This window comes from Leucopleurus acutus, assembly GCF_964270905.1.
Source record: "Leucopleurus acutus genome assembly, chromosome: 16".
Classification (NCBI taxonomy): domain Eukaryota; kingdom Metazoa; phylum Chordata; class Mammalia; order Artiodactyla; family Delphinidae; genus Leucopleurus; species Leucopleurus acutus.
In genome coordinates, this window is record NC_139158.1 from 43862622 (window position 1) to 43888540 (window position 25919).

General features: G+C 47.0%; 1 protein-coding gene across 3 annotated transcripts in view; it reads right to left on the bottom strand.

Moving 5' to 3' along the window:
* NAPB (NSF attachment protein beta) overlaps nt 1–25014 on the bottom strand; it is a gene marked incomplete at both ends in the record, with an annotated part of 36873 nt that extends 11859 nt beyond the window's left edge. The window contains 5 exons of one of the 3 annotated variants that reach the window (XM_082857982.1): nt 2043–2120; nt 2212–2258; nt 3798–3914; nt 8457–8536; nt 24917–25014. In XM_082857982.1, the coding sequence (XP_082714108.1) occupies nt 2043–2120; nt 2212–2258; nt 3798–3914; nt 8457–8536; nt 24917–25014 (420 nt within the window). Of the gene's footprint in view, nt 1–2042; nt 2121–2211; nt 2259–3797; nt 3932–8452; nt 8537–24916 lie in introns of all 3 variants that reach the window. The other 2 variants (XM_082857981.1, XM_082857983.1) reach the window with 2 other exon arrangements.
* Between the last annotated feature and the right edge of the window lie 905 nt (nt 25015–25919).

The window sequence follows — 25919 nt, forward strand, 5'->3', positions numbered from 1 at the left end:
TGTTTTACTTGGAAGTCAAAGGAGTATCGTGAGTTTATGGAACTTCATGTTTCCTTGCTCACCAGCTAAAATCTGAGTGAACCAGGGAACACATCGCGGCCACATTAACAGGGAAGAAACATAATGAATCAGACATAAGATGCCTCAGTGTAACTGATTTTTCCAAGAAACATCACGCGCCACCAACACAACCTGGAGAGTCCCGCCAGGGAGGCGAGGGTGAGGACGCTTCTAGACACAGGAGCCCAACGTGAGGCAGCAGGACGAGCTGAGCCCCACGCGTGTGCTGAGTGATGTGGTTCTTACGACGCACCGTGACACGCCCCACGTAAGCGCCAGGAGGTGCAGCCCACGGGCACCCTGCAGAATGGCAGGAACACCGCGGGCGACAGGCTGCAGAAGCTCCTGTGCGTGACAAACTGTCAACTTTGTTCAAGAAGAAGGAAAACAAGAGTTCGCCACAGGCCGTTTATCCGCCCTGAACCTTCTGGAGACACATGTCGTAAAGAGGCTGCCCAAGACCACCCCGGAAGACAGAGGACTGACCACCGAGGACAGGAGCGGACGCAGCGGCCTCGGCTGGAGAAACGCTCTGCCCAGCGGCGCTCATCCCCGCAAGGTGGTTCAGCTCAGTACAGATGTGGAGCCACCCCAGCCACCCGGACTCGGCTCCTCCTGCTCTGCCACCGACTCTGCGCCTGGGAGCAAAGGAGGGCTCAGGTCTGGGGCTCATCACCACCTCCTGGGTCTGCAGAAAAGCTCCCCACAGAGATGGGGCGTACGGCCCTGATGTAGTCAAGGTCTAAGGGCAGCCTCTGAAAAGCATGGCACAGTATGACAAAAACGGCTCAAAGCCAAGTCCGTGAAACGAGCCAGAGAGTTCTGAGCTGTGTGACCACAAGGGGCGTCAGCATGAAGACAAAGGGCGACGTTAACAAGGCCTGTCTGACTGCAGTACCGAGAGGGCCTCCCCGCCCGAGACTCTGTCTGCTCTGGCGGGTGCAAGTGTGACAGTGAGGGCATCCTCTGCTCACTCATCAGAGCCTGGGCTCTCGGACACACCAGTAAACCACAGGAAGGTTCGGGCTGACGTGGGGCACCCACTCCAGTGGAGGGAGCCGGCAACACAGGGACGGTGAGCAGGCCATCAGAGTGCCTGTAAGGGGGCCACTGAGGTGGGAGGGCGTCTGGGTGTGTCCCCGCGAGGGCTGAGGTCCCAGTTTTAACTAGGTGGCTGTGATACTTCTCATCACAGTTACAAACGAGCAAAGCTCTGAAGGACAACTGACGTGTGGGAGAAAAGCTCAGGGCAAAGGGACAAGCAGCGCAAAGACCCTGAAGCAGAGAATACCTGTGCGAGGGTCAGCAGAGGTCAGGGTGGCTGCTGCAGGGGGAGCAGGAGAGCAAGGGGGGACGAGGAAGAGGGGAGCCTGAAAGGTGCTGGGTGAGGGCCAATCCGTGGGGCGCAGGAGGCCACCTGCAAGGTTGGAAGCAGTGGAGAAACAACCTGATCTCCTGAGAATGAGGATGGCGAGTTGCCAGCATACACGGGACACTTCAAGCTGCGACGCTGCGTGAGCACAGACAGGAGCACGGGAGCGAGCACAGTGAGAGCGGACGAGGGCCCAGCCCCAAGGGGAGAGGAGGAACCTGCCAAGGGTGGGGGGCAGAGAACCAAGCGGGGGCCGTGCTCCAGAGGCCGAGGGAAGAGGTGAAACAGGAGAGGAAGAGAGACAAGAGTGACAACGGTCCAGCGCGAGCAGCAGGCACGGGGTGAAGGGTGACCTCTGAGAGCTCAGCGTCCACCCCAGACAGTGCAAGCCGTCCCTCCCTGACTCGCGCCTGCTTCCCACGGCGCTCGGTTTTACATCAACGCCGTCCCCAGTTGCAGGGAGGCAGCCTGGGGGAGCTGGCAGGGCTCTCTCTCCCGCCCCAGCCCGAGGTCTCCACATGACCCTGTCTGCGCGCGCATCCCTCTGCCCTCATGAGCCCACTGCAGGGGCGCCTGGGGTCCCTGCCCGCCGCCTCCCCCGTCCACACACCTTCTCTATGTCCACCAGCTCCGTCTCGTAGATCTCCGCGATGGTGATGTGGTGCTTGGCCGCGATCGTGAACCTTCCCTGGGGAGGAAACAAAGCAGTCACATCCCGGTTAACTGTGAGCTATCTCGAGGGTTCCACCCCACGGCCGCTCAAGCAAGGCATGTCTTACCATGTCTGTGTAAATGTCGATGGCTGCATTTAAGCAGTTGATAGCCTCTGAAGCGAAGGCATTCAAGAAAGACAATGAAAAATCCATTCAGTCAGAGGGTTCGCTGAGCCTGTCTTCCTGGCTGCTTCTACACGGCTAAGGGGCCCCGCTGGGGCGGGGAGGGGGCAGGGTGGTTGGCAAAAAGCAAACACACGTCCAGCCCCTTGCGGAACCTGTCCACGGAAGTGTCATCAACACCTGTCAATCTATCCACTAAAACCTTAAGTGCAGTGCACTCCTCACTGGTATCACGTGTATGTATTAATTTTGAAAGACAGTACTTTTTGTACAGTGTTAAAAGACGCTAACTTTCGGTGTACTAACAAATACCAATAGGAAGAAAAAATCTAATAAACGAGAGTGCTAATGACACTCATTTTCTGAAACAGTGAGCCGACAGCTTCCCACCACACGGTGGCGTTTACAACGCTGGCAAGCGGTTGGCGGCTCCAAGTTTACTGCTTTTGCTCTAAAGAGGCAGCAGAGCAAAAAGGCCTGACTGAAGGATCAGAAAGATAAGTAGATTAGTGAAAATAAAAGCAATTTCCCCCTAAGCTGCATAAGAAATGTGGATTGTTATGCCGTTAAAAATACAGAAAAATAGAAAAGCTACCCACAAAACCCGCTCAAACCCCCGGCTAGGAATTTGATGCACTTTTCCTCCCTGTGTTTTCTGGATGCATTTCTATGAGCACTGACGTATTGTGAATTTCAGATTTCGGCTCTCCATGGTTCCTCAGCTGCCGTGAGAACATTTCCCAGGTCAGTGAGACACCCTGAACCAGGGGTTCAGTGCCTGCAACACACTCTGAAATACTGATGTGAGGTGATTCTACTGTGCACTTAGGCTGTGCCCAGTTTTTCCCCTTTGGAAAATAAACTGTGGCTAATCCTTATATCACGGCCCTTGAAATAGCTTGTTTCAGTGTGATATATTCACAAGAGCTGGGATTTCTGTGTTCAAACGGGCTGCTGAAACAAGGAGGGAGGTTCCACAGCCACCAGTGCACGTGTGGAGGGAGGAGATGAGGCCTTCAATCGCTAAGCGTGCACTCCTCTAACTCAAAAATAAAGAACGTCTGCAAAACTTCACCTCTTCAAATACCCAAGATCATTCTTTCCTCAAAACCTAAAGTGTTTGAAAAACACTTTTTAAAGAAGTCACATGAATGCTGTGTGAATAAGCTGTTTTCAACTATAGGATTTTACGACCTCCCATTAACTGGATCTCCACACACACTATTCGGGAGCAAGGGAACACTCGTTTCCTTTAGTGAGCGATGTACACACCACACAATTAAGGTAAGACTTAGATAAAATTAACGCTAATTTCCAAAAAACTGTCCATAACGCAACTCCACAATGGAGTTCAAGAAAATGGTGTTGGGCACTAAGCTGGATAAATTTAATAGATTTTCGCCTCATAAAAGCTTCAGCTGATTGCAGTTAAAAATCCCCAAATCTCCACCGTCCTGAAGCACGAGCATCTCGCTCTAGCAGCACAACCTGCATGAGGTCCGGGGGGCACGGGACAGAGCACGGCTCACCTTGGGGGTCTGCCTTCTTGTAGGCGTTCCCAGCATCCACAAAGCTGGTGGCGGAGTCGTGTTTGCTCTGCAGCTGCATATGGAGCTTGGCTGCCTGACAAAACGCATTTCCTGCGGCTGAAGAAGACAAATGACTCAGTTAGCACAGAGGAGCAAGGACCCTGCAGAGCGGCCCTGCTCCAGGAGCCCGGCCCACGCCCACCTGGGGAAGGCGCCCTCCCTGACAGCAGCACACGTGCCTGTGACCCAGTGCACCTTGGGTGGCCACGAAGACGCCCAGGACCCAGGGGGACAGCAACAAGGGCTCCTCTCAGCCCCAGGCCTCCTTCCACACTGACCGCCCGGCGGCGGGTGTTCAGCTCTGTCCCCGGCACAGGCCCCGCACCAACAGGGTGTCTCCGCGGAGGCGTGAGGCCAGGAGGGCCCGCAGGCGAGGATGAGCACCGCCCATCTCTCTGCGTCCACTGGCTCAGCTGGCATCACCGGAGAAACAGCGACAAAGGCTCCCACAGCAGGCTCTCAAGGAATGAAGATGAGGCCCACAATTTCTAAAGTCAAAGCTCTTTCCTAAGTTTATGACAAAGTCTGACAGAGACCCATGGGTTGAACTGTGCATGTCCCACTTGGTGTGGAACTGGCACACTTCCCTGCAGTCACATGGGTGCTGTCCGGGGGCACAGCGTGAGAGGTTCATGCACTCAGCTTTTCCAGAAAAGGTTCTGGATCAGGAAATGTGGCTTCTGGTGGGGCTGACATGGAGGAACGAAGGAGGAAGGACCGGGCTGGGGCGGAAGAGGTCAGGCCCGCCCAGGAGGCTGTGAAGGTCAGCATGGGACCTGGACGAGGATGAACCCACTTCACCACTAGGTCCTCAAGCGCAGGGGAGAACCAGGACTGGGGGCGGCTGATGCGGGTCTGGAGTCGGAAGTCAGGACCAGCAGGGATGGAGGAAGAGCTCGCCCCATTAGGAAAGGCACGACCAAGAGTATCACAAAACCTCCTGGTACTTAAAAAAAATTTTCAGTCATAAACGTTTCAAAGACATTCAGAAAAGTATAAAAAATAGTGACAGACGCCTAAGAACCCTGATGGTATTAAACATTTACTTTAAATTTCTTTTCAGAAACAGAACAGTCAATTCCACTGAAGCTTCAGTGGCTCTCCGTGTCCCAACCACACTCCCAGAGGAAACTACATAATTCCCACTGTGGTTTCTGGACCTCCACCCAAGGGAGAAGAGGCAGCACAAACCCCTGAGCCAGCCTGCCCAGATTCAAGTCTTGCTCTGTGCAAGACAAAAGAGCGCCCAGGCACTTCTGAAAATATTTACCCACCAGCGTGGCCTGGGCCCCGCCAGTCCAAGCAGACACTGGCCTGCGGCTGCAGCTGGGACTGCAGAAGCCTGCCCGCCAGGCCTTGACCCCTGCCTTGGTGGACCGTGAACCCAGAGGCCCAGAGGAGGGGCCAAGCCACTGCCGGGGTGGTGGGCAGGCACCCAGGTCCTACGGGCAGCTGTGAACTTCCCGGTGGCAGTTCAGGAACGTAGCGGCCAAAGAGTGGCTCTGATGGGCTCGGCCTCAGAAGCGTGTAGCCATCACTTGGACCTTCCAGGCAAAACGCTCAGAACAGCCTGGCCCCAGGCACTTGCATGCATGTTGGCCATTGTCATTATCACACGTAAATGTCCTTAGAGAACACCTGTGCTTTGCTGTGTTTAAGTGTCATCGTTTCTTTTACAACCGAATCCTCCCCCTCCCACCAATAATTTAGTTTTTGACAGTTTATTTGTGCTGGCTGTCCCAGAACCAATCGTGGTCCATCCTCCCCTGGCTGAGGGTAACAGCACGGCATCCAGGCTCTGCCGTGTTGGCTCCACTTCCCCGGATGATCTATTTTCTTTTAATAAATTGATTGATTGATTGATTTTTTTGGCTGCATTGGGTCTTTGTTGCTGTGCGCGGGCTTTTCTCTAGTTGCGGTGAGCAGGGGCTACTCTTCGTTGCGGTGCGCGGGCTTCTAATTGTGGTGGCCTCTCTTTGTTGTGGAGCACGGGCTCTAGGCATGTAAGCTTCCGTAGCTGTGGCACGCAGGCTCAGGAGTTGTGGCGCACGGGCTTAGTTGCTCCGTGGCATGTGGGATCTTCCTAGACCAGGGCTCGAATCCGTGTCCCCTGCACTGGCAGGAGCATTCTTAACCACTGCGCCACCAGGGAAGTCCTCCCCAGACAACATTAAGAGCTTTGATTTTACAATTTCACACTCTCACCTTCCAAAACTAGGTGCTGGCTCTCTTTTTCAGTCTGAGCACTCACTCCAAACACCGCTAAAAATGCCAGCTCCATCTCTCCAAACTTGGAAGTGGTTTAATACACGCTCCTTCAAAGACAAAGTTACACACTTTCTCAGGCCCAATTTCCTCAACTGTAAACATCTAATACCTGCCAGGATGACCTCTCAAAATTGGAGTAGCAGATGAATTACTTTATAAAAGAACTTCTAAAACTATAAACAAATGCAGTGGTGCCATGATCACCAACCACTAGGACATGGAAGTAATTTCAAAGAACCTGATTTTTTTTCAGTTTCTTATTTCATTTTTTAACCATTTTTTAAATTGAAGTAGAGTTGATTTACAATGCTGTGTTAGTTTCAGGTGTACACCAAAGTGTTTCAGTTATATATATATATATTCATTTTCAGATTCTTTTCCATTATAGGTTATTACAAAAGATTGAGTATAGTTTCCTGTGCTATACAATAGGTCTTTGTTGTTTATCTATTTTATGTCTAGTGGTGTGTATCTGTTAATCCCAAATTCAAAGAACCTAATACTTATTAATTCACTACACAAATATGCTGAGTATCTATCGTGTTGCACATACTGGTCCAGGGCCTGTAGGTAGAGCAGAGATAAAGCCCAGAAACACCTTGGCTTTCTAAGGTTTATGTTCTAGTGAGGGACAGCACATAATAAAAGCACAGACAGTACAAATGCACAAATGTACTTCATTTATTTTTGCTAGATGGTTGCAAGGGCATCGGAGAAAAGGGAACGGGGCTTCCCAGAAGAGAGGACTGTTATCTTTAAAAGCGACGGCCAGGAAAGACCTCACTAAGATGACAATGACATTTGTAGAAGGACCTGGAAAAAACAGGGACTGGCCATGCCCTACTGTAGGGAAGAGAGTGCCAGAGGGATGGCACAGCACAGGCAGAGGCTCAGAGGAAAGAGCCGGGGAAGGAGTGGGTGGGCAGGAGAAGTGTCCAGAGTCGGGAGGGGATGGGAGATTGAGTAGATCCTGAAGGGCACCGTGAAGGACTGTAGTTCTGATTTGAAATAACATGACCTGACTTAAGATTTAACGGGATTACTTTGTTTTCTTCATTAAAACACACTAGGAAAGTAAAGAAGCAGGGAGGTAACAGTCCAGGCAAGAGATCACTGGGGTCAGGGTGGGGAGTGCACACACGTGCCCCTCGGTTACATAACCGGTTATGTCCTGCTGAAAGGCATTTCCAAAGTTTAGAACATCTGGTCACCAAATAAATAAAGGGTCTTTTTAGATAAGATCACTTTTTACGTATGATTACAGGACCTGAACCAAACAAAAGACGTGAATGCTAATACTCTTTTCTCCTCCATTTTAAAATACATTATAATTCAGGTATAAATGCACTTCGGAAATAGAACATACCTTTTTAACCTACAACTAAACCTATAAAAATAATTTTACAGCCAGAAAAGACCTTTTAGGGTCATCCAGTTCAACAGCATTTTCTTCACTGAAATGATTTTGAAGTGTCAGCCTTAGAAGCAAGGGGGGAAATCGCCACACCGCACACCTCACGCTTCCATGATGCGATGTGTCACTGACATCTCGATCAAGCTGGGAAAGCACACGGGGAGACACACTTAGAGAGGGCAAGACCCTGCCTCAGGTCATCCGCAGGTGCGAGGGGCCTGGAGACCCACGTCCTGCCCTGTCAAAGGCTGTCTCCACCTGCAGTACAGAAAAGGCCCAGCACAGAACTTCTTTCTCCAGGGGTAGAGGATAAATCTGTTTCTCAAATCAGTGTTAGAAAAAGCCATCCCCTCTCAGAACAACGAAAAGAATTGATTTTATTTTGTGTAATTTCCCCCAGTAGAAAGCATTATGTTAGAAACTGACGAGTCTGTCAGGGTTTATAGAAATAACACCTCCCACTGCTGCATTTCTCAGGGGGTTACAACCAGTTATCAGAGTAAGGCATGGTTAGAAATTCTCCACCAAGGTTTAGGTAAACAAAAGCAGACTCTCCTGTTTATCCTACTTGTTTTCAATAAGTTTTACTACAACTTTCATTCCTTGCGGTACTGAATTTATTTAAGCACATTAATAAGAAGCAAAGATTACTATTCTTAAATCCAAGTAACTTTAAGTCTTTTTAATCACCATATGCCCACTGTATGAAATGGTTTACAGACACTAAAACAGACACGGTCTCTATGCTTAAACTTCAGCCAGGATTTCAAGCTTTGGTCCCTTGGATCAAGGTCCCCCCCTCTCCCGGTCCACAGCCAGCAGTTTTTCTAAGGGGAAGGCAGACAGTCACTTCCTCCTTCAAAGTGATTTTAAAGTTATTTGCCTAAAAAGCAAACAAACAAAAACTTTATACATACCACTCCAATTCTTAGCCATCTTGAACATATTTGCAGCTCTGGTATACATTTCACAAGCTTCTTCTATTCTTGTGTTTCCTCTGAGAAAAATTTAAAAATGAGGTTAAGTTTTACTATAACAACCATCCACATCCCTAATCCTCCCCTCCTCCTTCAAACAATAAACATCTAATGAGCACTTACTATATGCCAGACCAGCATTAGAGAACCTTAACAGTGTTCAAAGGAGTTACTCTAATTATCCCTGTTGTCCAGATGAGGAAACTGAAGCATAAGAAAGTAGCCACACAGCAAGGATGCCACAGAACTGAGACTCAAATACAGATGTGGCAGGACCCAGGGCTTACACCCTCAACCAGAGTCTTTTCCATGCTTGAAAACTGAAGTTTTACTCATTCTGAGAAATGAGAAGTATATTTTTCAAAGGAAATTAGGATAAAGACATCTTGACACTTTTAACATCCAAGAGTTCAGCACTGTTTATTCAGACTTAAAAGTAAAAACAAAACCCAGGGCTTCCCTGGTGGCCCAGTGGTTAAGAATCCGCCTGCCGATGCAGGGGACACAGGCTCGAGTCCTGGTCCGGGAAGATCCCACATGTCGCAGAACAACTAAGCCCGTGCGCCACAACTACTGAGCCTGCACTCTAGAGCCCATGCTCCACAACAAGAGAAGCCACCGCAATGAGAAGCCTGTGCACCACAACAAAGAGTAGCCCCCGCTCGCCGCAACTAGAGAAAGCCAGCACATGGCAACGAAGACTCAACGCAGCCAAAAATATGAATGAATGAATGAATGATACTCAACATCATTAGCCATCAGAGAAATGCAAATCAAACCACAAACGAGCTATCGCTTCACTCCCACTAGGCTGGCTAGAATCAAAAGACAGATCTAACAAATGTCAGGGAGGATGTACGGAAACTGGAACCCTCACATACTGCCGGTGCAGGCGGCAAATTGTATAAAAAGCCACTTTGGATAACAGTTTCGCAGCTGCTCAAAAGGTTAAACACAGTTACTATGTGACCTAGAAATCCTACTCCTAGGTACATACCCAAGAGAAATGAAAACATCAGTCCACACAAAAACCTGTACACAAATGTTCACAGCAGCGTTATTCATGACAGACAAAAATGGAAACAACCCAAACGTCCATCAAATGATAAAGGAGGTACACACACAATGGAGGAGATCAGACAATAAAAAGGAATGAAGTACTGATCATACTACAACATAGACGAGCCTTCAAAAAACATAATGTGCAGTGAAGAGCCAGTCCCAGAGGAGCACACCATTCACATGAAAGGTCTACAACAGGCCAGTCTACAAAGACAGAAAGCAGATTGGTGGTTGCCTGGAGCTGGAAGTGCTAGAGAAAAATGAGGGGGGAGGGTACAGAGTTGATGATGAAAATGTTCTAAAACTGCTTGATGTGATAGTTGCAAAACTTGGTGAATATGCTTAAAACTACTCAACTGGACACTTTAAACAGGTGAATTGTATGGTATGTGAATTATATCTCAATAAAGCTGCTCCTCTCTCCTCTAAAAAAAACCCCTTTGGAAGCTATGTCACACAGCCAATGATAGGATGGCAACAAACCACACCAAAAATGAAGCGTCAGAATAGGCAAAGCCTTCTCTCACTCACACCTTCATGTTTCTTTTTCTCTACTTCAGAGCTACATTTTAAAAAAAAAAAGAAAAAAAAAAAGCTAATTATCCCAATGGAAAATTCCCAACTTGAGAAAGCTTTCAACTTAGCCACAGCTCCTTGGAGCTAACAAAGGCTTGCCACTTTCTGTGTCTTATTTTCTAACATGTACCAGGAATCTTGAACTGTAATTATAGTGCAATCATTCTTTTTTTTTTTTTAATTTATTTTTGGCTGCGTTGGGTCTTCATTGCTACTCGCAGGCTTTCTCTAGTTGTGGCGAGCAGGGGCTACTCTTCGTTGTGGTGCGCGGGCTTCTCATTGCGGTGGCTTCTCTTGTTGCAGAGCACGGGCTCTAGGCACGTGGGCTGCAGTCGTTGTGGCACATGGGATCAGTAGTTGTGGCTCACGGGCTCTAGGGCGCAGGCTCAGTAGTTGTGGCTCATGGGCTTAGCTGCTCCGCAGCACGTGGGATCTTCCCGGAACAGGGCTCGAACCCGCGTCCCCTGCACTGGCAGGCGGATTCTTAACCACGATGCCACCAGGGAAGTCCAGTGCAATTGTTCTTATTAAAGGTTTCCAAATAAAACTAGCTTAATTAAAATATACTTTATCCTATTATTTTCAGAAGCAGGTTCAGCTAGGAATAATAGACCACCTACATTATGCTAGGTTTTATGCTGCATATTTCCACATGCCTTACGTCATCTTCATTATTACAACAACCACAAAAGATCTCCATGTTACAGAAGAGAAAACTGTACCTGGAGGTCAATGGCTTGCCCAAGGTCATCCAGCCAAGGTCAGTGGTGGAGCTGACACCTGATAACAGGTTCAGTGATGTTTATAAAAATAATGAATGAACCCTGCCTCACCTCTCCTAAAACAGAATCACCAGAAAATTTCTCATGTTAAAAGCACCAGAGAACTCATGTGTCATAAACAGACATAACTTAAAGAATTCATGAAAAAAATATACTTTTAAGTCACTCCAAATGCCTACTGTGTTCTACACCCGTGAACGCTGATTTTTATAAGTTTTAAGGACAAATATTCAGAATTCACATTCAAATAATTCAACTGATCATTACCCAGAGCCCCTATAAGTGAGGTAGATCCTCAAAAACAGAAACAAGTTTCATTGAGGGAGTCTACATTATAAAGTGATATAGTACATGGCACCGACCTGCCAGAAATCACTAAGAAAACAAAGTCCTTACCCAGGAGGAGGTCAGAAGGCCAAGAAGAGTATTTAACTTCAGGGCTGGAGAAGTCTGAGAGTGTCTAACATCCCCACCCCAGGTTCCAAGGAGATGGGGTGAGTCACACGCCTCCCCAGCCCCCAGGAGCAGCAGAGCTGGGCCCGAGCCCGCCTGCAAGCCCCTGCCTCTCTTAACTACCGTCCCCGGCCCCCACCTGTTCTCATTTTAATGTTTAGGAGGAAAAGAAATCAGCCTGGGAAAAATCACAGCCCATTATTCCAAAGAGCTCCGATGACATCTACACGCAGACCAGCCTATTAATCCTCCACTCATCCGAAGCCTTGCATTTCCCTCATGGTGAGTGAGAGCTATCTGGGAGCAGCGGGAAACTGCAACTGAGCACGTGCGCAGGTGGGGGCCAGAGACACCAAATCAAGAGCCGTGGGGACCAACGACACACACCAAGAGATATGCCCCAGAGAAGCGGGGCAACAGCTGAGGCGGAAAGAACGCTGCTCTTAGCCCTCGAGAGCTGGCGCAGAAGCGTCCTACCGCGTGACAATCACTGAGCTGTGATGATGCCAAAGCAGGACTAGAGACAGAATTCAGCTTCGTCATCAGAACACCCCGAAGGGCTGTCAAACCGTGTGGGAGACTGAACACAGGGATCACTTTGAGTTTCCCAGGGCTGGGAGGGGCTCCTCCTCCTCGTTCACCAGTGACACCACTCCAGCCACCAGGCCGATGCCGGGACAGGGTCCAGCACAGGGCCTGGCTCACAGGCCTCAATCACGAGGCTGAAGACCCAGCGTCTGCATGGAAGAAACAGCCCACATCACAGATTTGCAAGTTCTCCCACGTGTCCCTCAAAACAAGCAAATACAGAAAGCTTCCCGAAAAGAAGTGAAAAATTCAAAGTCTGTTTAAAATACCTCTATCATTAAAGGAAACAGTTTCTCTATTCACAACACTTCTGACACCAAACGTGGGTTTTCTATGCTAAGCAACTCTCCAATTCCCTGCGGCCACCAGCGGGATGTCCTGAAGTGCGGGTTGAGCACCCGCACTTCAGGTGCCCGTTGCAAGTGCTGGGTCCCCCGTTCTGCTGACTGACCGGCTACAAATCAGTAGTTCCCACAACCTCCTCCTCAAATTCGATAATTTGCTGGAAGGATTCACAGAACTCAGAGAAACACATTCCTATCACTGGTTTCTTATCAAGGACACAGCTGAGAAACAGGAAAACGGGAGAGAGGCACAGGGCAGGCGTGTCAGGAGGGCACCCGGAGCCCCCCTCTCCCGGGGAGTCCCACTCCCCCCAGGAGCCCCCCTCTCCCCGGGAGCCCCCCTCTTCCCGGGAGCCCCCCTCTCCCGGGAGCCCCCCTCTCCCGGGAGCCCCCTTCCCAGGAGCAACCCCCTCTCCCTGGGAGCACCCTCCCCCCGGGAGCATCCTCTCCCTGGGAGCAGCACCTCCATGTGTCTCCAACCCGGAAGCTCTCTGAGCCCCATCGTGTAGGGTTTTCACAAGGCTCACGGCAGAGGGACTGACTGCCCTGGTGACTGACTCAATCCCCTCGGGGGTGGGACTGAAAGTTCCAGCCCTCTAATCACTGGCCGCTTCCTCTGACAACCAGCCCCTATCCTGAAGCCATCAGGACCCACCTTGAGTCACCTCATTAGCATAACCCAGGTAGGGTTGAAAGGGGCTTATTATGAATAACAAGACGCCCCTCTCACCCTCACCACTCAGGGTCTTACAAGCCTTTACCAGCTCCGTGCCAGGAACCCAGGGTGGAGAACAAATATATATATTTCATATATCACAACCTCACAGCCATATACAACTATTTATTCTACTTTTTACCCTCCAACAAGCAATTTACTTTCATCTGATACTTTATATCTGTAATCTCCACAGATTCTAAAACTTGGGAGTTTTCCTAGATAAACTTAACCCTTTCAGGGTTATTTTAGTTCTGGGTTTAATATGTCTGTAAACAGTCCAGCTTCCTCCACCTGATGACGAAGCAGAGCGCCTGCAGCAGGTGGAATGCAGAGGCCCCAGGGAGATGCTTTTCTTAGTGCTCATCTGAATTCTTATACCAAATGCCTGTAACTGCTTGACTGAAGTCCTCTGCTTTTTCACAAACCAGTAACAGGAGGAGTAGTGCAAGCACGCAGGCTTTGGAGTCGGACTGCCTACCAACAAACATAGGCATCTATCTGCTCCCCTCCCTCCCCGCCCCCCAAGAGCAGACACAGCTCCAAGCCCCAGAGCACCGCCCCCAGAGCAGCTGGCAGGAGACAAGCAGGGGCCTCATACTTGACAGGTGGCCTCAGTGCTTTGCTCTGGACCCTGGGATTCCATCTTCTGAGAACATCTCACTTTATTTCCATTTATGTAAGAAAAAATAATCACAGATTCTCAGACACAGGAAACAATCTGAGACATTTAAAGACTGTCTGACAAAAGTATCTGCATTTAAGCATAACTTGCTGAAATAAAGTTACAAGAACAGGTGCAGCAAAGAAAGCTACTTGGACTTTATTTGAAATAGTCCCAATGCCTTGACTTGACATGGGGAGTCACCTCTCTTGAAGAGGAGAGATATGTATAGATTGGACCTTTTAGTAAAACAAACCAAGATTCTTAAATATTACAAGGAAGCCAAAAATAGGAATTACTGGATAAACTCAGAAATGACAAACACAACATGACTTGCCAAAAGAAGTTTTTATATTTAATTTCAATCTTTATAAAAATTCAAGTTTTAAACTGAACTTAATCTTTCAGACTTGCGATTCCCGTAGGACAACGATGGCTGCCTAAATACAAGCGCGTCCTCACATCCTCGAGAACCACACAGATCGACAAGGAGCAGATACAACCACCCATAATACACTCACGGCAGAACTAGCGGACAGAATTCAACAAGACTTCATTTAAATAAAGACCCTGAACTAGCAGAGACAGGGACACAGCCCCTGCTAGAAATCAGGAGGGGACGCCTGGACACAAGACGGGGTGCGGCAGGGTCCCAGCAACAGCAGCTCACAGACAAGACCCCAGCAAGGAGGGGCCACAGAGTGGGGTCAAGGAGGCAGGTATGAGACCTGGAGCACCTGGGGGGCTGGAAGGGTGGCCTGGCTAGAGGCGGCAGACTCCAGAAGACGTGCTTCTGCGGGAGGGAGGGGGAGAGGAGGTTTGGCAGCGAAGGGAAAGGAAGCGGAGGTGGAAATAAACTCAGGGTCTTAGGAAACGGGAGAAGGCAGAACTGGAGTGGCAGCAAGCCCCAGCCCACCCCCATGACCCTAGTCATCAAAGAAGCCGCACTAACTACTCATAGAAGGCGGAGCGCTCAGGAGGAACCAGGCTTCCCATTTTGATCCTTCCCCAAGTTAGGGATACGCAGCAGACCCTCTCTTGTGATGGGTGTGGCAGGGACACCAGCTGCGCTCGCAGTCAGCCATGTGATCACCGACACACTCACAACCATTCTGGACCCAGATGCCCGCTCTGCTTTTCACTTGCAGTACCTATTCAATGAATAGCAAGAGACACTCAACACTATTATAAAATAGGCTTTGTGCTAGCTTGTTTTGCCCAACTGTAGGCTAATGGAAGTGTTCTGAGCATGTTTAAGGAAGGCCAGGCTAAGCTATCATGTTCGGTAGGTTAGGGGTATGAAATACATTTTCAACTTACGAGGGGTTTATCAGGACATAACCCCACTGTAAGCGGAGCAAGAATAACTGAACCTCTCCGATACACACACACCCTGGATAAAGGGGTAAGCAGAACACCCTCTCTGAGTGGCACATAGGTAGGTAATGGATTTTTCCCAGGGCAGACAAAATCCTAGATGCCTAAGTAAGAAAACCAAGCGAAGGGTATTAAAAAAGATTCATGGCATAAAGGTAGCCAGTAAAATAAAATTATGAAATTTCCTAAATAAAAAGCAAAGAAAAGAGATCACATGAAGAAAAACTGCAAATAAAACACAATACGGTTGACCCTTGAACAGTGCGGGGTGTTGGTGCGCTGACCCTGGTGCATCCAGCCCTCCAAACACGCAGTCCCCCGCCCGCACCCTCGCGTTCCACAGATCGGGCAGCACCGCAGTACCTACTACTGAAAAAAACCTGCGTGTAAGTGGACCCACGCAGTTCCAACCCATGTTGTTCAAGGGTCAGCTGTACATAACAAATATAACAAAATGACAGCATTAAAAATCAACCATATGCTAGTCATACCGATAATGTAAATGTGCTGAAGATTTTTAGATTTGCTCACAAATCTAAACAAACAAAGCCCAACTCTGTGCTCAATATGACAGACACAACTAAAATAAAGCTATTCTGAAAGCCTCAAGATAAAGAGCTGGTCGGGAGTTTGCCAAATATGTCAACCTGCGTTTGTTAGATTTGTTGCAACAAGAAATATCCCCAAGTCTTCCCAAAGCTTCTCTCTCTCTCTCTCACTCTACCTTGTGCTGGTTGTGACTCTGCTGGCTCTTTCTCCGTGGGTCTTCTCTCTGATCTGGAATGTGGCTCCCATCGGGTGTACTCCTCTCATGACGGAAGCACAGATGACCCCTGCAGCTTCTGCTCTCACTTCCTACCTCAAAGTCAGCCCCGGCCACCTTGCCTGGCACTGCGCCTGGACTCAACAGGGAGGGGAGGTGCCCTCTCCCTGGGGCGAGGCAGCACAGGCCACATGGCAACAGGCACCAGGTATAATCCTCTTACCTAACACAGCTCTAAAACAGGCAAATGCAAGTAACAAGAAAGCAGGGATTGCTGGCATCAGACAAGGTAGAATTTGGGCTCAAAAGTATCAAATGAAATAAAGAAATTCACTTCATAATGCTAAAGATACAATTCAAATGAAATTATATTAATTGTGAATATCTATGTACCAAAACCTGGCAGCCACCTTTCTACAGCAGAAATTACAGGAATCCTAAATGCCAAAATAATCTTGAGAAGGAAGAACAAAACTGGAGGGCTCATACTTCCTGATTTCAAAACTTACTACAAAGCTACAGTAATCAAAACAATGTGATACAGGCATACAAAAAGACATACAGACCAACGAACTAGAATAGAGAACGCATGAATAAATCTTTGCATATATGGGCAAATGATTTTTGACAAGGGTGCCAAAATATTCAACAGGGAAAAGACAGTCTTTACAACAAACGGTGCTGGGAAAACCGGATACTGACTTGCAAAAGAATAAAGTTGGACCCTTACCTATAACCTTATACAAAAATTAACTCAAAATGGATCAAGGACCTAAATGTGATACTTTAAAAACAAAATCTTAGAAGAAAACAGCAAAAGCTTCATGACACTGGGTTTGTCAATGATATCTTGGATATGACACTAAAGGCACAGGTTAGAAAAGAAAAATAGACAAATTGCATTTCATGAAAATTAAAAAAAATTTATGCATCACAGACACTATTCACAGAGTAAAAAGGCACCATACAGAATGGGAGAAAATACCTGCAAATCACATACCTGATAAGGGATTAATATCCAGAATATAAAGAGAACTCCTAAAACTCAACAATAACAGAAAAAACAAACCAATTCAAAAATGTGCAAAGGACTTGAATAGACATTTCTCCAAAGAAGATATATGAATGGCCAATAGGCATATGAAAAGATGCTCAACATCACTAATCATTAGGGAAATGCAAATCAAAGCCACAATGAGATATCATCTCACACCTGTTAGAATGGCCATTATTAAAAAAAAAAAAACAAACAGAAAATAACAAATGCTGGCAAGCATGTTCAGAAATTAGAACCTGTGTGCACTGTTGGTGGGAATGTAAAATGGTACAGCTACTGTGGAAAAACAGTATAGCAGTTCCTCAAAAAATTAAAAGTAGAATTACCATATAATCCAGCAATTTCATTTTGGGGTATATACCCAAGAGAATGAAAGGCAGGGTCTTGAAGAGATATTTGTACAATCATGTTCATAGCAGCATTATTCACAATAGCTAAAATGTGGAGGCAACCCTAGTGTCCGTTAATGAATGAATGGATTAGCAAAATGTGGTATATACATACGATAGATTATTTAGCCTTATAAAGGAAAGAAATTCTGAAATATGCTACAATATGGATGAATCTTGAGGACATTATGCTAGGTGAAATAAGCCAATCACAAAAACACAAATACTGTATGATTCCACTTATATGAAGTACTCAGCATAGCTGAAATCATGAAGAAAGTATACGGTGGTTTCCAGGGGCTGGGGGAGCAGAGAATGGGTAGTTATTAATGGGTACAGAGTTCCAGTTTTACAAGATGACAAGAGTTATGGGATGGTGGTGGTGGCTGCACAGCAATATGAATGTACTTTAATGCTACCGAACTCTACACTCAGAAATGCTTAAGATGGCAAATGTTATGTGTAGTTTACAATAAAAAAAAGAATTAAAAAAATTACAATAGATCCAAGAAGACAGAAATACACTCATAAAAGGAGCTATTAATATAACCTTTTAGTCCAAAACAGGTCAAGTGGACAAAAAATATAGACATGAAAGACCTAGACAACATAATCAGTAACCAGATCTCAGGGATCTCTAGCAAGTCACACACTCTGAAAAGAGAAAACCCACTTCTTCTTAAGGGCACATGGACCACTAATGAACACCAATCACATATTAGGTGGCAAAGAAAACCTCAGTACGTTCTCTGATCATAATGAAATAAAGCTAGATATTAGTAAGATACAAAAAAGGCCCTTCTACCTGGTACAAAACCCTCAAAGAACTCCTGGGTCAAAGATGAAACAAATTAAAATAAAAACACTATATATCAGCATCTATGGGATGCAATTAAAACAGTAATACAGTTATAAAGGAAAATTCATCCATGAGTATTTGGATCCATATAAATAAAATAGAAATAATGAATTAAATACCACCCCTCACCCCCCAAAAAAGCCAAGGGAAAAAAACAAAAGAAAGTAATAAAGGCAAAAGAGAAATTAATAAGGTAGAAAACAGGAAACTAGTAAAACTCATAAGTCAAAGTATCAGTTGTTTAAAGAAAAAGAATCAAGACAAAACGGGGACAAGCCCTAACACATAAATAAGAAGTAAAAAGAGGGAAATAACTGCTGCAATAACATTTTAAAAGTCATAAAAGACTACTTTGCACAACTCTGCAAATAAATTTTAAAACTTGGATGAAATGAATAATTTCCTTGTAAAATACAATTTACCAAAACTGACCTCAGCAGAGATAGAAAGTTTAAACATTATAAATTCCAGAGGGAAAAAAGAGAAAGTTATCAAAGAAATACCCACCAAAAAGTCCAAGATGATTTCACTGTAAGAGGATTCTATTTAAAAATCCAAAGACCAGAGCATGGGAAAAAAGAAAAACTTACAAATTCTTTTTATGAGAGTACCTGTGACATGCGTGCCTGTGACATCAATACTTCAATCTGAGAAAGACTATACACAAAAGAATTGTAAATAAAAGAATTTGAAGTAAAATATTTAAAAACAGAATCCCATAGTAAAAATAATACATTGCAATCCAGAGGGGTTATTCAAGGGATGCAAGCAGAGTTCAATATGAGGCTATCCATTAGTTAATATACTAATAACTAAGAAAAAAAGTCACGCTTACCTGACAGCTATTGAAAAGGCCCTCATTCAATCCCTAATGAAAACACCCATTAAAACCAAATTGGGGGTCTTCCCTGGTGGCACAGAGGTTGAGAATCTGCCTGCTAATGCAGGGGACACGGGTTCGAGCCCTGGTCTGGGAGGATCCCACATGCCGCGGAGCAGCTGGGCCTGTGAGCCACAACTACTGAGCCTGCGCGTCTGGAGCCTGTGCCTCGCAATAAGAGAGGCCGCGATAGTGAGAGGCCCGCGCACTGCGATGAAGAGTGGCCCCCGCTTGCCACAACTAGAGAAAGCCCTCGCACAGAAACGGAGACCCAACACAGCAAAAAAATAAAAAATAAATAAATAAAAAGGCCGTGCTGAACTGTATGGAGGAGTTCGGGCTTTCTGAGCGTTGGCTGTCCTGGACTCCTTGTATGGCGCCTCACAATAAACGCTGCCCTTTCGGTCCTGTGCTAATGAAAAAAGAAAAAAAAACGAATTGGAAGATACTTCCTTACGGTGGAAAACATATTTTAACCCAAGAAAGAACTGATCTATTACTTTGTTAGATTTTAATTAAATTACCATTACTCTCGATAAGCTCTATTCAAATACAGATGTGGTTAACACTCTGAGATTCTATTTTCAAAGTCTCCTTACTGTGCACTCACAAGCATCACTAACTGAAAATTCTTAAGGTACGGAAATTTTACCCACTTTATCATCTAATCAAATGAATGTAAAGTGAAAGCATAAAAACAGATTATAGAGTCGCCTTTAACTAGGATGATCCTCCGTCCTGGTTGCGGGGACACTCCTAGGTTATACCTCAAAAATATCCCAGTTTGGACATGATACTCACGGCCACTCTATAACTCACAGTAATAGGGAAATATCTGAAAAAATTTTAAAGTAGGATTATAAATTTAAATGTTACTTACATATAAAAGATAATATTTGGAGATTGAGAATTAACTAAAATGAAGAGGTGAAGGAGAAAATGCACTGCCACATAAGCTATGTGGCAGGGTCGACAAGTATTATCTAAAATTAATCAATCTGGTAGTAGAAGTATTCTAAAATTACTTAGACTTATGGCAATAACCATCAAAAGAATCAAAAAGAAAGTTAAATGGTTACTTCTGCTGAGTAAGATTTAGGAGAGTGAGGACTCAGGGAAAGTTTTACTTTTCAACTGAAACCCTTCTGTACTCCTTGCATTTTCCTACCATATATGGATTTATTACAAACACATATTTAAGAAAACAGAAGAAAGTGACATGAACTCCCCTGCTCTTTGTTACCTTTGCTCTTGAAACTAGACAAAAGTGTACAAGAAAACAAATCAACATCTGTATCTGCATTCACCATAGTCCACGCGCGCCTGCCATAGCCACGTGCTGCGGGAGGTGCTGGGCCAAAGCCACCAACTAAGGCAGACGCCCCAGGACCTTACATCCTAGAGCCACAGGCCACCACAGTCCTCCCTACTTCTTGTAAAGGACTCTGCACCTCGCAGGGCTCACAAGAATGAGAAAATATATGGTGAACACTGCAAAAATGCAGACAGAAAAAGGCCAATCTTGTGAGAGTTTATCACTTGATATACAAACTGTAACTTGACATTGACACTCAGGAAACCAAATCATTATAAGTAGCAGTAATATAGCTCTGTGCAGCTTAATAAGCATTCTGACACCTCATTCAATCCTTACAACTCTGACAAGTAAATTCTTTCCCTCTGCCCATTCATTCAAAAGCCGAAAAAACAGAAGCTGCGAATATTATTTACTTGGCCAGGGTCAACAAGCTAGTAAACTAGAGTCTATATTTGGTCTTCTTACATATAATAGTATATATTATTATGCTTCATACATAATATACCTTATATAATATATAATTATTCAATATATAGGTTATTCTATTTTTTCTTTTTTGGGGGCTGTGTTGGGTCTTTGTTGCTGCGCGCAGGCTTTCTCTAATTGCGGCGAGCGGGGGCTACTCTTCGTTGCATGTGTGGGCTTCTCATTGTGGTGGTTTCTCTTGTTGCAGAGCATGGGCTCTAGGTGCGTGGGCTTCAGTAGCTGTGGCGTGCGGGCTCAGTAGTTGTGGCTTGAGGGCCCTAGAGCACAGCACAGGCTCAGTAGTTGTGGCACATGGGCTTAGTTGCTCAGCAGCATGTGGGATCTTCCCGGACCAGGGCTCGAACCCGTGTCCCCTGCATTGGCAGGCGGATTCTTCACCACTGTGCCACCAGGGAAGTCCTCTATTTCTTATTACATAGGAAATAAAGAGTAAATATACATATATATTTCTTATACTATACTACCTGTCTCTGAGTAACTCTGAGCTTAATGCTTTTTTAAAAGTTTAATCTGCATTTGAATATCTACTGTAACTGAGGCAGACCTAAATACTTTATAAATGCTTTCACATGCCCCCACCATATTTTGGCAAAATCTAAACACAATCTTTGACAAAATAAAGCTAAGTGAAGAATACTGATAATGGCCTATAATGCTTAAGAAATATTCCCAATTTTTACAACTAGCTAAGAAATTATAAACTTATAGTTATTTCAAGATAACCCTACAGGGCCTTTCAATAAATTTACTTCAACACTGCCAGATTTACAGCTCCTTATAAGCTTTGAGACTGGAGAACATTCAAGAGCGCGAGAAGGAAGCATTAACCATCCAGAACATCTTCCCACGGTCTGTCTTAAGCCACTTTCTCCATGTGCGCTGGGCAGTGTACCCAGTGTGGTCTCCTATAACAAGAGAAATGCAAAGCTATCTTGCTGTCAGACCCAGGTCAGCTAACCATCATACCAGTAGTTAAGATGCTAAATTAAAATTTGAAATTAACTACAAAGTTCAATAGCTCATCTCTGGAAGCAAATGAAACCGAAACACTACTCTTTCGGTGGTAATTTTGCTATACGAAGCTCGGTCAGCAAAAGAATAAGTTTTAATTTCATTCCACAACTACAAAAACACATCACTGTTTAACTGGCAGCCAAACAGAAAGACAGACCACCACGACAGTGGCTTCTTGTAATGGCTGCATCCCTCAGCAGCTCCTTTCCTGCAGGGGGACGTGGGGAAGGAACACTGACATCTTGCAGACAAGCCTAGACTTGTGCCTTACACACAGAAGAACGCATGACTGACTTTTTCTCGGGAATACACAATGCATATTTTCATCTAATTTTACTGAAAGCAACAAAAAAGGAAGAGCTACAGAACAGTAGTGAGAATACAGTATTGCCACAAAACTAGCGTGGGTGGTGGATCAGCACTGAGTGAAGGGGACCAACTTCTAACAGGTTTTAACCTGCAGCTGGGTTAATGAGTCCGTGGTGTGAAACATCTGCAGTAAAGTACACTGAGCACCTTGTGATGGCTGCCACAGCCCCAAACAGCATCACGTGCCCCCTTTAAAGCACTGTTAGCTCTTAAACAGATGGGCTCGGTGATACTGGTGAAACTCATGCAGGTATGTTTTGTTAATTAAGGAGCCTGACATGAAGATAGATTACACTGTGGTTTAAATAAAGGAAAACAAGTAGATGGGAAAATTCTCAGGCTAAGGGAGTGGGGGTAGGGTGGAGTTAACATATATCCCAGCTTATAAGGGTGATGACAGGGGCAAGTGATGCTAGATGTAACATCAGATTCTGAACAACTGAAACTGATACAGAATCTGTCTTCCCACTGTCACTGAGAGAGAAACTAGGCCTGGTTTTTGGCTTCAAAGAATTATGTAATGCTATTAAACCTCACAGAACTCTGAGTACCCTCTTCCCCAAGTTTTTCTGGAGCCAAGTATTACTAAAAACACAGTCTTCCATAGTATAAATAACCCTTACATGGTGCAAAGCTCTTTCAAATACTTTATTTCATTAAAAGACCAATGATACAGTCCAAAAGGTCTCTGGCTCCAAAATTCTGGCAAAGTCACTTGATCTGTCTGGCTGCTTCCTTGATAAATAACTGGGCCTGAAAATTTTGATGAAGATACTAATTAATATTTCATAATCCCCATCTTCAGTGACTAAATGTTTTACAAGCATATACTCACAAAACCCTCACTCACTATGAGATATACTTCTCTTACCCTCATTTCATAGCCGAGGAAACTGAGGCACAGAGGGGCTAAGGAACTTGCCCGAGGTCCCAAAGCGAGGATAATAAACTGACCTGCTGGATCCAGGTCAGACCTAGGATGCGATGACTTTCAAGCAAACTGAGTGTGAATGGTGAGGATGAAGTCTGCCTACACAGCCTGCCAATGAAACAGGTGATCAAAGGCCAAGGAGAAAAAAAGACAAAAGGCCTTTTTAAAATCCCTTAAGGATTACTGATTCAAGATCTGGCATACTTTTCACGAAAACAATAACGCAACACCTCTTCACAGAAAGGAGCACGCCCCTGAGAAGCATCACGTGCTCTCCGGCTTTTTTCCTCTGCTGATTACAGATTCCCTTCCAGGGAAGCACATCTGGACTTGAAATGCTGTGCCTTTACGATCACCTCCCAGTGTGAGGTGCTATGACATTAAATTTTATATAAATAAACTGTAATTGTTTTGTGAACAACCAGAGAAAGGAGCTATTGTTTGGTGTTAGCATCGAGTATTAGGCAGTGCTCCTTATGTCTTGCCATAACTTTCAAAGGGGAACAAATTTATAATTCACTGCTACAATGCAGACCACACATCACATGAGAAATTTAGAAACCAGCTGAGATAAATGCCCCGAGAGATTTTTGAGGACAGGAACCCTTACCTTTTTGCATCTTTGCACCCTGCACTACGTGCACTGCATGAAACCTGCATATGAGCATTTCCTGGAGATTATCAACAACGGTAAAGTATTACCAAAAGAACGAAGGTGGCAAGACTAGCAGATTCCAAACCGATTCTGTACAGAAATAAAACTGCGTCTAATAATGCAACAGTTAAATACGGACCCCCGGTCCTTCTCAGAATAAAAACATGCTCTGGGTGTTGGCCGAGGACCTTTCACTTCCAAAAGGAAAAAGAGTAAACCACCACGAACTTTCTGCCTCTCTCATCCTAAACAGCTGAATCATTCACATATTCAACCGCCCAGAATCCTTCCAAGGACTGTCAATGCAGGCTTTGCTTCTTGGGAAATCCGAATTTAAGACCTTCCCTAGGAGAGCACAGAAGAATTATAGGAAATGAACGGGATTCCCAAATGACGCAGACTTAGAGGAGTTGCGTTATCCCTAATCCAACAGGAGGCCCTGGATATCACATCAATCTCCAGTGAAGGAAAGACACCAGTTTGAGAAAACGTACTCATTCCTCCCACGGATATTTATTAAACCCGTACTTGGCGCAAGGCGCACGGGCACCGGGTGGTGGAATGCGGCTGCCGCGGCCCCACCGCCAGCCTGACGCCCCCAAAAGACCGCGGGCCAGGCGCTGGGGCTGGGGGTCCGGGACCCGGCGCCTCACGCCCACACGGGTCTCCCGAGCTGCGTGGGTTCACTCGTGGCGAAATAACAAACCGGTGTGGCCGCCGCGGCGACGGTCACGCACACCCGCGCGGCCGGTGGGACACCGCACCCGCGCCGGGGGGGGGGCCCCCTCCGGGGGTCATAGGGGATCCCTGGAGGGCGCATGGGGGCCCCTGGAGCGCCGTGGGGTTCCAGGGGGTGCGTTGGGAGGGCTACATGGGTTCCAGAGGATCCCTGGAGGGCAGGTGGGGGACTCCGGGGGTCCTAGGAGGTCCCTGGAGCGTGGGGGGGCCAGGGGCGTTCTGGGGATTTCAGGGGGCGCCGAGGGGCCCTAGGGGAATCTCTGGAGGGCGTGTGAGGGTTGAGGGCCCCTGGGGCGTTCTGGGGGCCCCCAAGGAAAGTGGGGGGGCCGCCGGCCAGGGACGGAGACCCCCGATCAGGGTACGCGCGGTCCGGCGCTCACCCAAAGAGCCCTCGGAGGAAAGAGTGGGACGCCTTGACTCGCTTCTCGGCCTCCGCCATCAGTTGCACCGCCTCTCGCTCCTTCCCCGCGTTGTCCATGTCGCCAGCCGAGACCGCCGCCACAACCTCCTCTACGAGTCGGACGCGCCTCCCGCGCCTCCCGCGCCTCCCGCGCCTCTCGCAGCAGCGGGCCGCGCAGCCTGTCGGGAGTTGCAGTCCAGGCCGCGCCCGGGCCGTCCTCTCGCAGCTGCGGGGCGCGGAGGCGCAGCGTGCAACCTGTCGGGAGTTGTAGTCCAGGCCGCACTCTGCGGCGGGAGCGAGCGAGGCGTCCACTACCATACCCAGAAGGCCGCAGAGTCCGCAGGCGTCGGGGGCCTCGAGGCGGGGGTCCTGACCCTCTGTAGGGCCCTCTGCGAAGGGGAACGTTAATCTTTTAAGGATGTGGGGAACGGAAAGGAGCCCGTGTCTTCCAGAGAAGACCGCCTCAAACTCAAGCATCACGTTGGATCAGGAGTCTCTGCCCAGCACGACCGTGGCCGGGGGATGGACGGGGACGCGGGGACAACGGGGTGGATGAGGACACGGCGGGTGGCAGGCTGGAAAGCTTCACTGCACGCGAATTCCGCGAGCGTGTAAGGCGGCCAGGGACGCAGCTGCAATAACCTTGCGATGCCCCGCCCACCCAGCCTCCAGCTCCAGCAGGAGGAGGAACCACGTTTATCTTCAGAGCAAGGCATTTAAGAGGGAAACTGTTGCCCCAATATAAATTCAGAGTTGGGGCTTCCCTGGTGGCGCAGTGGTTAAGAATCTGCCAGCCAATGCAGGGGACACGGGTTCAAGCCCTGGTCTGGGAAGATCCCACATGCTGTGGAGCATCTAAACCGGTGGACCACAACTACTGAGCCTGTGCTCTCGAGCCCGCGAGCCACAACTACTGGAGTCCCCGCGCCTAGAGCCCATGCTCCGCAACAAGAGAAGCCACCGCAATGAGAAGCCCGTGCACC